Source organism: Cryptotermes secundus, unplaced genomic scaffold (genome assembly GCF_002891405.2).
Source record: "Cryptotermes secundus unplaced genomic scaffold, Csec_1.0 scaffold630, whole genome shotgun sequence".
Lineage (NCBI taxonomy): Eukaryota > Metazoa > Arthropoda > Insecta > Blattodea > Kalotermitidae > Cryptotermes > Cryptotermes secundus.
Genome location: NW_019720573.1, coordinates 956,608 through 971,051, shown reverse-complemented (window position 1 = coordinate 971,051; position 14,444 = coordinate 956,608). Strand labels below are relative to the sequence as shown.

The 14,444-nt window shown below is 37.0% G+C and overlaps 1 protein-coding gene across 5 annotated transcripts in view; it reads right to left on the bottom strand.

The window, feature by feature from the left end:
• LOC111869302 (cyclic nucleotide-gated cation channel beta-1) overlaps positions 1 to 14,444 on the bottom strand; it is a 40,423-nt gene that overhangs the window by 8,837 nt on the left and 17,142 nt on the right. For all 5 annotated transcript variants that reach the window (XM_023860711.2, XM_023860739.2, XM_033753430.1 and 2 more), the window contains exons 5-11: positions 13,832 to 13,990; positions 11,361 to 11,620; positions 10,743 to 10,832; positions 6,372 to 6,559; positions 4,231 to 4,372; positions 1,809 to 1,968; positions 471 to 652 (exon numbers count right to left, since the gene is read on the bottom strand). In XM_023860711.2, the coding sequence (XP_023716479.2) occupies positions 471 to 652; positions 1,809 to 1,968; positions 4,231 to 4,372; positions 6,372 to 6,559; positions 10,743 to 10,832; positions 11,361 to 11,620; positions 13,832 to 13,990 (1,181 nt within the window). The remainder of the gene's footprint in view (positions 1 to 470; positions 653 to 1,808; positions 1,969 to 4,230; positions 4,373 to 6,371; positions 6,560 to 10,742; positions 10,833 to 11,360; positions 11,621 to 13,831; positions 13,991 to 14,444) is intronic.

Genomic DNA, 14,444 nt, shown 5'->3' with positions numbered 1-14,444 from the left:
CACTTACAATTTTCTTCCTATTACATCCTTAGTATCACATGTGCCATCAAAGATGACAGAGAAAATAATTAATTTATTCCCTTTCATATTTTTACATCCCTTCTTTCTCATAGCTTTCCCTTCCTTTTATTTGTCCATTCTGTCATCATTCTTCTTCCTCTTTTCTACTCTCCTGCATGTTAAAATAGTTCCCTCACTCCCTGCTCCTCAGTTCCTCCAACCTTTTCCCCTTCCCTCCTCTCTCCCATATTTCTTCACCATTCCTTTTACCTGTCCATCCTGTGATCATTATTTCCCCATATCGCAGCAACACCACATTGGGTTTTATTAATGCATGAAAACATTGATCAGTATCTATGTGTATATGCTTGAATTCTTCTTTTGCTTTAAAACACATGACAGGATTACTCCCCTGAGTTATTTTAATTCTTATTCTATTCCTATAGTTCGTATTTAATACACCTGCTAACCTTGCGGCAGATGAAGTCCCCAGGCAGGAATATTACAGGGCGCAACTTCAGTACAAGCTCTCGCAGAAGAGCCTCATCGCAATCGTGAAACAGCTGCACTTTACTCAGCGTCTGTATGTGCACGTTAATGGCAATGTCTGTCTTCATTTTATGTGGTAGCGTGTCCATGATTCGGCTCTCGTCTGCAATATATATAGTTCTTTAGGGTAGGGCTCTAAGTTCCTCTAATGATGCTGGTGAGGTGAGGTGACATGATCTTTCTAGAACATTTTCTCGATTACTTCAGTGACTAATTAAAAGTAATGCCTTTTCGATGTTAATCATAATTACAACATTCATAGCACAAAATTCTTAATGTGTTCTGAATAAATAGGCTCCACTGCAGAAGTGGTTGCTACCACTGGTTAATTTTTTTATGTAAGATTTATCAAGTTTGTCATATTATTTGAATATAATTAACAAGTCATATGTCGTAATTGTATGACATCTAAAGTTTTCATTATGGTGAAAATTAAGATTGTTGTCTTCTGGGTTAAAGCATGGTGCAGTTTGGTAGGTGGCTACTAACATTTCAGTGGAACCTTCTGTCTCCATTTTCTGCCTTGAAGATTAAGACAGCAGGATTGCTCTGAACCACTGGTAACCTTCTAGTAAAGTACACAGTGTCACAATCCATAAGATCACAATCTTAACTTAACATAAATGAATACATAATATGCCACCTGATAGAACGCAGGAAAATTCGTTTAATCAGACTGAAAAACCTCACTAACTAATTTGAGACTGCAGTTTTCAGGTCAGATTCTTATGCATAACCACCCCCAAGGCAGATTACTGTTACTTCTGGGAAAATTAAATATTTTGAACTACAAGAAATACCAATTATTCACCTGTGACATGGTTCCTTCCCTTGCCAGTATCATATTATATATCACCAGTAGTTAATACTTTGGAGATTCAAGGAATAACACTCAAATTAAGAAACTAATGATTATTCATGTAATTAAAAATAACAAAAACTGTTAATGAGGATTCAATTCACATCCAAAAATTTTACTGCAATACTTTTATATGCAATAACAGCTTTAACTCTGGCAAGCTTACAGATTATATTTCATTAGAGTGGTGTCAAATCTGTAGTGGAAAACAAGGAACAGAAAAATTACATTTTATGTGTACTAGACCAGACAATGAATTACACGTAAAAGGCATTATGTTTATTGCTACATTGCTGAAGAAGTTATTGTTAATTGAATATTTTATTAGAGAGACACATTTAAGTAAAGAAATACAAATTTGTCTCTCATTACAATGCTTACTCTGAATAATAGTACCCACCGAGTGTGTGTTGTTGTTCCCATGTGAATGTGAACCACAATTTGACCCGTTCCTGCAGGTGGTTAGGTACATTAAGGCACCTCATGTACTCTAGTGCCTCATCTACCAATTTCTTGTACTCTGTTTGAGACCGCGTGGCTGTGACAACTATATCCCGCATCTATCACATTTAATATAAAAAAATATTTATTTAGCAGTGTACCACAATTATGTATTTTTATTGCTATGTGTGTTGGTTACTGTCTCCGCATTAATTTCAGAATGAGTATTCACAAAGACACCGAATGTATTAGTGATTTAATGAAAGTTTTAGTACAATAATCATATCAGAAAGTTACTATTAACATAAGATAAAACAATATCCTGGGCTTCATAGAAATTATTCACTATTAATTTAACATAATCTTCACTCCAATTTCTCTCAACCCAGGTTTCAAACTATGAATTTCAGAGTCAATTTTCATACTCATTAATACAGTAATATTATATTTCAGCATCCTGTTTCATTTACATATCACTATGCACTCACTCCCATCTGTAATGCAACTCTGTTCACAATCTCTCTTTAATTTAAAATAACATTAAGATCATGTTCAACTGTTACATGTTTCAGCCTTAGTTGGCCATCCTCATGCAACTATTCACTCTTCGAAACCTCTGCGTTGCACTAGTTCCTAAGTCAAAACATATCAATGCCATTCATTGCATATTTCGCTATTCTCACTAAATTACATTTGTTTGAGAACAAAACTCTTTATCATTTCCCATGCTATTTTCCTCTTGCGGCATCTCTGTTTTTGTATTGTTTTATTTTGCGTTTTGAACTTCAGCTTGTTGTTGTTGTTATTATTGTTATTTTTCCATAATAAGGGGGCTCATAAAAATAAACAATAATAACAATACTATACTATACAATACAATATATACAATACTATACCAGTATTTGTAGGATTAAATAAAACAACATAAAAGCACAGATGCTGCAGGAGGAAAATAGCAAGGGAAAGTATATAGTGTTGTGTTCTCAAACAAATGTATTTTAAGAAGAAAGCAGTCTTCTGGGATGTGGCACCGTNCATCCCAGAAGGCTGCTTTCTTCATAGTCACCGCCATGAAAACCTCAAATCTTACAAATTTATTTTAGTGTGAATGATGAAATATGCAATAGCACCAAAATATTTTGTCTTAAGAACTAGTGCAATGTGTAGGTTACAAAGAGTGTAGAGTTGCCTGAAGAAGGCCAAGTAAGGCTGAAACATTCAGTAGCTGATTATGATTTTAATGTTATTTTAAATTAAAGAGAAATTGCGAACAGTTACATTATAGACAGAAGTGAATGTGTAGAGTGATTCATTAATAATGCATACATTATGGAAAGAATATACAATTGGATAGAGCATACACTGCATTATGTGTCACTGTATCCTAACATCTTTTTCATACGACTAAACAAAACACTCAAATATACAGCATGTAAATGTCATTTCGTTACTTGCTTACTTAAAGACTGTAAAACACACATGACTTATTTGTGTTACTATATTTAAATTCTGAATAATGTATTTGTTTGTCTATTTACAAACAATTAATTTTCAGGTGTGACCAAGTCTGCAGGAATATACTTGCCCTCTCACTATGGAAGAATTAATGGAATACAGTAGTGAGTTAAGCTCTAGTCTCATTCCAAACGTTTCATAAATTTAATAAGCAATTGGTTTAGTGTCATGTGTAGGTTGCAGGATGCTAACAAAGAATGTATTAGTTTTGTTCCTTGATCTTAACATTGTCATCTGACACTGAATTTTTTAACAAATATTGATAACTGGCTAGTAAATTTAAATCATACCTCTGGAGCCATAAAAAATTCCATGACCTGTATTCCGCAAGGGAATATCGACCGAGCAACCGCCACTTGTCGGTGAAGTTAGCGCCAACTTTTGCAGATCAGTGTCGCGTGATCAGTGCAACAGATCCCCATGGCCATTAATCTCAGTTTTCTACACTGGAGCCGCTATTTCCTTGAAATAGCTCCTCAGATATCCTCACTAGGCTGAGTGGACCCCGTTCCAGACCCCCATAGGTGCATCTAAATTAACACTCAAATACTTTTTCTTAAATATTTTTGTCATAACTATTTCTTAAGGCATATTCTGGAACATGTATTAGTCTCCATTCTGTAACATCCAGACCAGCTCTGTGGCCAACCCAGCCTCCTATGCAATGGGTACTGTGGCTTGTTTCCTCATGGGTAATGCGGCATGGGGGTAACGGTGACTGCTCACCTCAATCTAGCGCTGAGATTAAGAATGGTGGAGATATACCTCCACTCTCACATATATCTTCATGGTATGGTGCTTAATTAATTAAGTCAAGAGAAAACTTTGACCTTATACTGGAACATGGATACTTTTATTGAACACACCTGACCAATTAAGATTGCAAAAACAAAAACTCCCATCAACCAGCTGCAAGTCATGAAAAGACTTTCTTCTTCTGTCTCTGGTTTTGGGTTTTTTCCTATTGATGTGGCAGTCTTTGTTGCAAAATAGAAACATCTAATATACCTGAAATGATAATACAATCTGAGATCTGATGCCCACATGGGGGTGAATATTAAGACTGTAGTCTTCTGGAATGTGACACCATGTAGTCTGGTGGAGGAACTGGCTGCATCCATTTTCAGGATCTAGAAAGTGAGAGTTGGTCCCTTTGCAATTTTGGTAACCATTTACCAAATTACACTATGTCACCTTCCAGAAGATTGCGGTCTTCATAATATAGTCTTTCATTGCAACTACCTGAAATGTAGATACAGATTCTTCATTCATTACACCAATTTGGTAACTAAGTTACTTGTCAGGAGATGACAGAAAGCAATAGGAGGTGCAAAAAATGCATAATGAGTAGTTGTATAATTTGTAATCTTCATCTGATATTACTAGAATGGTCAGATTGAGAGTTAAATGGGCAAGGCTTTTAGCAAATTTGGGGTGACAAGAACTTTGCAGAACATTTCAGTTACAAAATCTAAGTGGACAGTACTCAGTGGTAGGATGATTAGTGATTAATGAATTTAAATGTACGAGTATGTTGAGGGAAGTAATCCTGGCCTGATTTCAGATCCCATCTTAGTATTTTCCAGAATGAATTCATAAAATATCTGTCAGGAAGCCAGTCTACGCACTGAGAGATAAACACAGAACCTTCTGAATATGAAGCAGGAGTGTTAAACTCTCAAACACAACATAAATTTCATTGTGTGATACATTTTATGCACGGACATGCTTAGCCCAGGTAATAATCTACTTGTTCTTATCTAGGGTTCCCAGAATTTTGTTTTCAAAGAACAGGACATTTCCATTTTTTCCTCTAAAAACATGGAACATTTGGTGAAAAACGGGACACGATGTTATTCTCTTTTCACGTGAATGACGATGACCGACAGACCACTATGTGCAATGCAAAATTTCATGTTGCATAACATGCATTCAACATTCTCATTCACGCCTTTAATAAGCAGATATTCTCTCTTAATAATGTCATTAATACTGCACTTTTATTCTGCAATCACTATAGGGGTGAAAAAAAATATCAGAATAATACAAACTTAAATGAAAAAAGAGACATATTGCCAAGACAGAAACTAATAATTTGTGAAATTGCATTTTGTGGATTAGCCAACAGGAGTGTTAACATCATTATAGATATGCCAATTGCAGCAAATAGCGTCCATTACCGAACAGTTATTGATAGAAATTAATGCTATAGAAGAACACTTAAAAAGTGGGACACTTGAAATACATCTAGGACAGTGGGATATTATATGAAAAAAAATGGGACTGTCCCTGGAAAAACAGGATGAATGGGAACCCTAGTCTTATCACGTGTACAACCAATTTATTTTATATCCTTGCATGAAAATCTTTGTGACAGTACTCAACAATGGGGAGCTCATTGTTATGCCCTGCTCCTGTTTGTAACATTTACTTCACATAGAAAATGGTTTTGAAACAAAATTGTTTTATTAGTGATACTACCTCATTGTTTGATTCTTTTTGTGATTATATTTATGTAAAAAATTTCATTTCTAAGTGGTGTATTTTAACACATAAATTCTTGTTATCTGATTTGATCAGGGATTGTTGGTTTTTTATTTTCATTTTGCTTAAATCTTCTAGTTTCTTGCTATGACGTTTATAGTGTGTTCACCGCCCAATTGTACATTATATTTTAGAATTATTAAATGAATTAACTAATTTACATGCCCAGGTCCTGAATCAAACTTATTGTGACCTTATTAGATGATGTTATATTTTATAGATTTTATTAGGTGATGTCCCTCGTGTAATTTCATCTGGACTTTTATGACTTTCAGATAAATTTGCCATGTGTTGTGGCACAAATATGTCAAGCATACTACACACATACACACACTTGCACACATGCACAAATTCAAAACACATAAACACACAAACTATGGAATTAAAGTAAACAAGACACAGAAGTAAGAACAATCAACCAGTAAAACATTAAATTTCATTAATAATACTTTTCTTAACTTACGGACTGCCTTTCCCGCTGAAGACCCAGCTGTTAGTGCCAAGACCTTTCCAGGTTGAGAAGGCATAATATGCACAGGCATTGAGATGTATGAGGTACAGCATGTATGTCAATGTGCGGGCCATTCTCACCACATATGGGGAAGAGACCATGTTGTCTACTCTGTCAAAGAACTCCCAGAAGGTCTGAATCTGAAATAAGAAGGTCATCATAAAATGAGACGAGTTTGAGTATAATTAGTTAAAATTTAATATCTCTGACTTTCAATAAGAAACTGGGTACCTGCTAGATCTTACTTTCTCTTTGCACAGAATCTAGTTAAAGAGCCTCTGTACTATGTGCACTGATATACTGGTCATCATCTTCATGCATTTGAAAATTTTGCCCCTTGCAGTTAAAATGCAGCTCTTAAAATTCCATTTCAACATATAATCAACTAACTCCACTCAGCAGAATCTGTCATGCAATGCCAAATTGCTCAGTTAGGCCATAAATCCTTACCTTTTATGGAAAGAAATGTTCATTACCAAATTTACAAGAGCCTGCCACTGGTCCCAGTCCTGACTCAGATTAATCCATTCCACGCCTTCTCATGACAATCCTTTAAGATCTACTTAAATAGTATCCTCCCATCTCTCTCCAATAGACTCTTCCCCTTGGGTTTTTTGATTAAAACTTCATATGAATTTCTCATCTCTCCCATGCATGCTACATACTTTACTCACCTTCTTTCTTTTTATCGCCCTAATATTATTTATCAAAACAGTATAAATTCTCTATATTGTTCAATTTTCTCAGAAACCTGTTATTTTCTCCTTAGATCCAAATATTCTTCTCAGCATCCTGTTCTCAGACATACTCAATCTATGTTCTTCCCACCTAGAATAATTTTAAAATGTAAATAAATATAACTGAAGCCTCTGAACTGGTTTCCCTATAACATTAATGAATGAGCTTTGTCTTTGAACTTCCTTTCAGCTGCCATGCTCTCACCCATCTGTACAATGATCATATCTGTTACAGAACCAGGAGCGCAAAATATGTTATTCTAATAAAGCAAAAGTAAAGCTATCCCTGTACCAGGCCGTGAAGGCTCATAGGCTTTTGAGACGTTGAGGGTCCCACATTATCCAGACAATTGGCTCAAAGATGGCGGTAGAGTTGTCAGCCCTACGCACCGGCCACGCTTTACTCCCCAGGAAAATTATGTAATTAATTCCTGGTACTCATTTCTATTAGAGGCTGAGTAAACCCCAGGGCCTAGTGCGGCTGGAAGGATTAGGTCAACTGAAAAAATCCAATGACCTCATCAGGACTTGAACCCACGACCTTCCAGCTTGTAGCATAGCTCCTCAACCACTATGCTACCGCGTGCCCTGATGTTATTCTAATAACTTTGGAAATGTTTTCTTGGTTGTACATGCCCCATCTAATCATGCTTGTGACCAAGACTAAATAAGTTAGTGAGAACACAGTGTCACATGGTCATGTTGGGCTCTTTTCGCAAGAACAAGGAATGACCTCATGGAATAGGCTTCCATACATGGATGAAAGATGTGAATACATTTTTGTTTTTAAATTCGCTTAGTGGGGGCTGGAGTCCAACTGGGTCCACTTGGCATGGCGGCCACTGATTGGCCTATTGTAGCCAGCCCCTGGTGATTATGATGATCGAGAATTTGGTGGAATGAAGATTGGTAGGGGAAACCGAAGTACTTGGAGAAAACCCGCCCCAGCGCCACTTTGTCCACCACAAATCCCACTTGACCAGACCCAGGATTGAATCCCGGCCGCCACGGTGGGAAGCCAGTGACTAACCACTTGAACTATGGTGTGGCCAAAAGACATGGCTATGTTGAAGAAGCAGCTACAGGCAGCCATCAAAGGGCGGTCCTTCGGCATGGGAGTTAGACACGTGACTGTCAATCACTCTGTGTAAAAAATGTAGTCAGTTATGAATGATTCTAAAAAATACACTTTTGTAAACGGGATCATAAAATTTTGGTTCCATAGTATCAAGGAATTTATTGATGAGCTGGGTAGATATGAATGTTTCATATGGAGTTATTCAGCAGTATAGTTATAACTTTTGGATTTGACCCACTTTCTGAGAATGCTGAAAATTCTAGTTTCAGTGTCAAAATAGCTTGAATATGTTATGCAATACTGTTGAATTTTAAGTAGTTACTATAAGATTCTGATGATGATGTATAACACACTGATATGTTGGGTTTTTGGACTTTATCCATCGTCCTGGTTTTTAAGATAACAAATAAAAACACGACGTTTCGGAAACTGGATCTGTTTCCGTCCTCAGGTGAAGGAAAACACCTATTCAGTTGGGTCCCTTAGAAAGAGCTAGGCTCAATCACTGGTCCCAACTGAATAGGTGTTTTCCTTCACCTGAGGACGGAAACAGATCCAGTTTCCGAAACGTCGTGATTTTATTTGTTATCTTAAAAACCAGGACGATGGATAAAGTCCAAAAACCCAACATATCAGTGTGTTGAATTTTAGTATTATCATAGTAATATGATGTGAAAGTTTCACTGTTCCTTTTGCTGGTGAGTGGATATCTTGGATGTCTTGCTATTTAGGCAACTTTGCTGACATATCTGTTGAGTAGGTTAGTATAAACTTATATTTATTTGCTGTTGTTTAAAATGCAATATGGATGCACCTCACACCCATCTTCAAAGAAAAATCAAGCTGATTCCATGAACGAAATGCCAAGCGATAAGCATGTCTATAAAAATCTTGTGACAGCATGGCCCTTTCTGCTGATTTTATGGTATCTTCACAAACTACAAAATGAAATATGTTCAGAATATATAAAAAAACATTCTGAAGAATTCTGTCTTTTTGGATATAATGCTGTATAGTTGACATGACTTTCACCACACAGATCCAGTTTCTGAAACTTTTTTTTCCCTTAGTTATTTAGAATCCGGACGATGGACAAAGTCCAAAAACCCAGTATCTCTGCGTTATACACAATCGTCAGAACCCTATAGTATCTAGGTAACAAATGTTTTGAAAATGTGGGACAGTTTAGATATTTGGGAACAACGATAACAAATTAAAACCTGATTGAGGAGGAAACTAAGAGGAGTGTTGAACTCGGGTAATGCTTGCTATCATTCAGTCCAGAGCCTTTTGTCTTCTCGTCTGCTGTCTAAAAACATAAAAATTAAAATATACAAAACTATAATTTTGCATGTGTTTTTGTATGGGTGCGAAACTTTGTCTCTGATATTAAGAGGGATCATAGACTGAGGGATTTTGAGAAGAGGTTCTGAGGAGAATATTTGGACTGAAGAGAGATGAAGTGACAGGAGGTTGGAGAAAACTGCATAATGAGGAGCCTCATAACTTGTACTCTTCTCCAGGTATAATTAGAATGATCAAGTCAAGGAGGATGAGGTGGGCAGGGCATGTAGCACGAATGGGGAAGACGAGGAATGCGTATAGGATATTGGTGGGAAAGCCAGAAGGAAAGAGACTATAGGGAAGACCAAGGTGTAAGTGGGTGGACAATATTAAAATGGATCTTAAGAGATATAGGATGGGATGGTATTGATTGGATTGATCTGGCTCAGGATGGGGACTAGTGGAGGGCTCTTGTGAACACGGTAATGAACCTTCGGGTTCCATAAAATGTTGGGAAGTTCTTGAGTATCAGCATAAGTGGCGGCTTCTCAAGAAGAGCTCAGCTCCTTGAGTGAGTGACTGATACACCAAAGTGCATAAAGTATGGTCCAGTTTCCATTGGGACACAGATCTGAAGACCTCTTGAAATAGTACATGTAATAACATCCAGTACAACCTCAATTTTATAATTTATACTATTGTTCTATCTTACCATTGAAATACTAATAGAAAATGACACCTGCTCCACATTCTTAGATTTTATTTGTTACTACTAGCACTAGATATTTTAAATAATGGAACTGCACATGTGTGGTTCCAAGCTGATCACTAGCATGCATGCCATCTAGCAGTTCACTTCTGAGATGTAGCAACTATTGCCTTCTAAAAGGGTCCAGACAGTACTCTGGCAGTACCACAGATCTGAAGTACTATTGAAGTTGGATGACTGTCTACATTATAGTCATATCAGTTCACAAAGAGTGTTCCATTTGTACATATTCTCTTATTTACTCTCTTAGTAGGAATACTGATGGACACAAGGACACAGACAAAAGATGACACACAAAATCTAGTACAAGTGTTAATCTGTACTTTGTATGGGTCACTCAACATACTCATAGTTTTGTGACCTCAATCAGTATTTCTTAGCTAAGCAAAAATGATGCTCTTTTTTATTCAGTGGACATGCATGCACGCACGCACACACACACACACACCTCTTACCTTTAAGAGTCTTGGGATCCTCAGCATGAGATATTCTGTGCCAAAGATGAAATATAGGAGGTCTAGAGGCATCAATGACAAAACATCCATCTGTGTATGAAAAAAAGAAAGAGATTATAGACATGTAAATATTTTCCTTTCTGTAATTTAAGTTAACCTTGTGAGTGGCACATGACTAAATTCACTGTTCCATTTATTTTAGTTGTGTGAAGAATACTTAATGAATACAAATGCTTAAAAACATTTGAATCGGTCTAAGTTCGTTGTGAAGTGTTTGGGGAAAATATTTTAATACAAATAATTTAGTGTAAGAGGCCTGTGTTCATCTAGCCCTTTAATTGGTGCTGTTGGCAGAAAAGATCTCTTGACTAGTTTATTATCATCACTTTCACGTTTCATAATTGGTATGTTTGGTTTATATTAAAAAACTAAGTTCATTTATAATTCAGATTGGCTGAGTAGTTGTTTTTGCCAGACAGGAATTGTGAAGCAAATCATATTCACTGAGCTTCTCAATATTCACCAGCTTTACAGAAAACGGACAGCTTATAGACCCATAATTTACACATCAGTAATACAGAGTAATTTTAAAATTACACTGCTGAATAAAATCTTTACCTTAAACTGCCACTTTTGTATGTAATTTCTTCTTGTAAGACTGAGGTCTGCAACCCAGAATCCCTCCTCAAGGTATTTAAGCCTGGGTTTTATGAATGCCACATCCAAGAAATAGATGGCATCAGCAGAGTAATCAAGTGCGAGCCAGATTGGCGTGTTTTCAGCAGTTTGATAAGGAAAGGTGTTGCGTAGCGGAATTACCCAGCAGTTGTACATGTAGCACAGCATCACAACAAACAGCCATGAGATGTATTCATACCCTGTAAACATTAAAGAGATGTTCATGCAACAAAACATTACAAATAACCACTACTACTTTAATCTGAACTCTGGTATACAATTATAGTTGTGGCTGCTGAATTAATATATTTGTATACAGAGGGTGGACAAAATAATGGAAACATTAGAAACTGAGGAAAAGAATTTGTGTGTTGGTTACATTGAGAAAACTTCAGTTGGCAACATTGAATGTTCTTCTGTTTGTTTACACTCTGTAGTGCTTGTGTAAGTGCATTAGTTATTGTGTTAAGTGACAGTCCATGCAAAAGAATAAAAAAAATTGGGAGACTTCTCTGATTTTGAAAAAGAAAAGATTTTTAGTGGGTGTTTAGCTGGAGCATCTGTGACAAAAAAAAATAGCCACGTAATAGTAGGTGTATCGAGAGCGACAGTTTCTGAGGTTATGCAGGCTTACATGAATCATGGGAACACAAAATCAGCGAATAGGAACAGTGCGCGAAAATTAACATTGCCAGAAAGAGATCTTTGTACACTGAGAAGGGTTGTTAAAAAAATTAAAGAATTACTGCAGCCCAGGTGACAGCAGAACTGAATGTTCATCTTGAAGACCGTGTTTCCACAAAACCTGCCCGACGTGAGCTTCACATCCTCTGAAGGGCTGCAATTGCTAAACCTCTGATTGCTGGAAGTAATGCTCAGATTAGTAAATAATTGTGTCACAATCATAACACCTGGACATCAGACAGTTGGAAAAGCACACGTGACATGAGCAGTTGAGCCATCCTTCATGCTATTCCCTACATCAGGAAGAGTTTACGTTTCGAGAACACCAAAGGAAGTCTGTAATTCGGAAACCTTGTTCCAATAGTGAAACACGGAGGAGTTTCAGTAGTGGTTTGGGCAGCAATATCATGGTACATTAATCTGTTGTTCCCATTATTACCCTTCATGGCCAAATTACTGCAAGGGAGTACATGGATAAGTTGGGTAATCAGGTGCACCCCATGTTTTCTGAGCAACAATGCTGTTTTCCAAGATGACAATGGCCCCATTCACACAGCTGGAACTGTTGGGTCATGGTTTGAAGAGCATGAAGGTAAAGTTCAGTGTCTTCCCTGGCCAGCACAGTCACGAGATGTAAACAGCATTGAACCATTCTGGTGACTTATGGAGACTAGAGTGGGGCTCAGATGTTCTTCAAGACGAATGGATAAATTTCTGCCAGAGACTGTTCAAAACTTTCTAGGAGTCCATTCCATGAAGGACTGTGGCTGTAATGAAGTAAAAGGTGGTCCAACACCATATTGATAAAGAAATGTGTACAGTATCTATAGTGTTTCCATTATTTTGTCCAACTGCTGTAGTTAAATCAAGTACTTATATTACCTGTCTATGACTGAAGAGTATGTTACATTGTTTTACTGCAAATTGCACTCCCACTTACACCTATATTATGTTTATTGAAGACAAACTATTTTATTTTCAGAGTTCCATTCTTACTGTAAACTGCAGCAGGGAATATTGGAGATTTTGTTTAACCCATGAATGTACGCAACATCTATCAAAAACCCGAGTAGACGGCGATCTTAAAACCCAGAGATGGAAGAGCGATGGACGAATGAAAAATTGCTTCTTATAAGTACAAACATTCTGTTTACTTGCCAATGGGGAATAAAATTAAACCATTTTAGTAACATAAAATGCAGCTAAAACTAATGGAAAACCCTACTAGTATAGCAAGTGTCACGTAACTTAAAACAAGGCCAAGAGTAACCTTGAATGCGCCGAAGAAAATTTTAAGATAAGGGAAGGGGGTGGAGGGTGTGAGAAATGACAGGTTGCCAGTGGAAGAAAGAGTTTTAAGAAACTCCTCCCACCACAACCTATGCGCAGGATTTGACTAGGAATGCGGGGCCTTGTTCAAAGTTATGTGACACTGTCTATACTTAGCAATTCATGCAGGGTTATGAAAGTAAAAAGGTGCTGTTTGAAGACTTAGGTTACTTTAAAATGTATAAGTTATAAGAAAATCAATCCTGGATCTGGAAGCCCTTCCCTTCAACTTTCTTCTGTGAATGTCGATGATAGATTTGTGATCTTGTTGCCCATACAGAGGATGCCCCAACAAATAATATACACATATACAGTAAGCACTGATTATTTCTAAATTAATTTAATAAGGTCTCTCAGCTGCACTGGTAGATTAGATTTGTCAGTAGTGCAAGACTTACTCTGTGGATCCAAGGTACGGTTGCAGTGGATAGACTTGATGCGCCCCCAGAAGGAGTGACAGCCTGCTACAGGAGCACATGTGGAGGAATCAGCAGATTCGCAATTTGTTAACTGCAATCTTCTGAACAGAGGAGGGGGCCGCAGATCATTACCATCTTCTATAAGATTTCAAGAAGACACATGTCATTGTAAAATAATTCTAACTCTACAGACTCCAACAGATTTTTCCTGCTGATAATACATTAATGATTTGTGGCCTATAGCTTATTTATGTCAGAAGTGACAATTTCTAAATGGTTAATGTCTGGCCACTCGTAACAATTTATCTTTTATGTTCAAAATCTTTAAGCAGTAAAGACTACATTATAGGAAAGAAAATGGTTTAGGTTTCATGTATCAGTTTTCTAGATGTTTTTGCAGCGTGTTGTGACATGATGCCTGAAAGTTGGAGTAGTTCGTGACTACATAATGGTGCAGTAAACACACCTCTGAAGCAGTGAAGCAACATGCAACAATAGAGGAAGTGGTGTTTTCTGTGGGGGTTGCCCCAAAATTATATAATGAGGATCTCAGGCAGCTGAGAGATAAAATTGAAGGAGGCTCTGAAGGTGG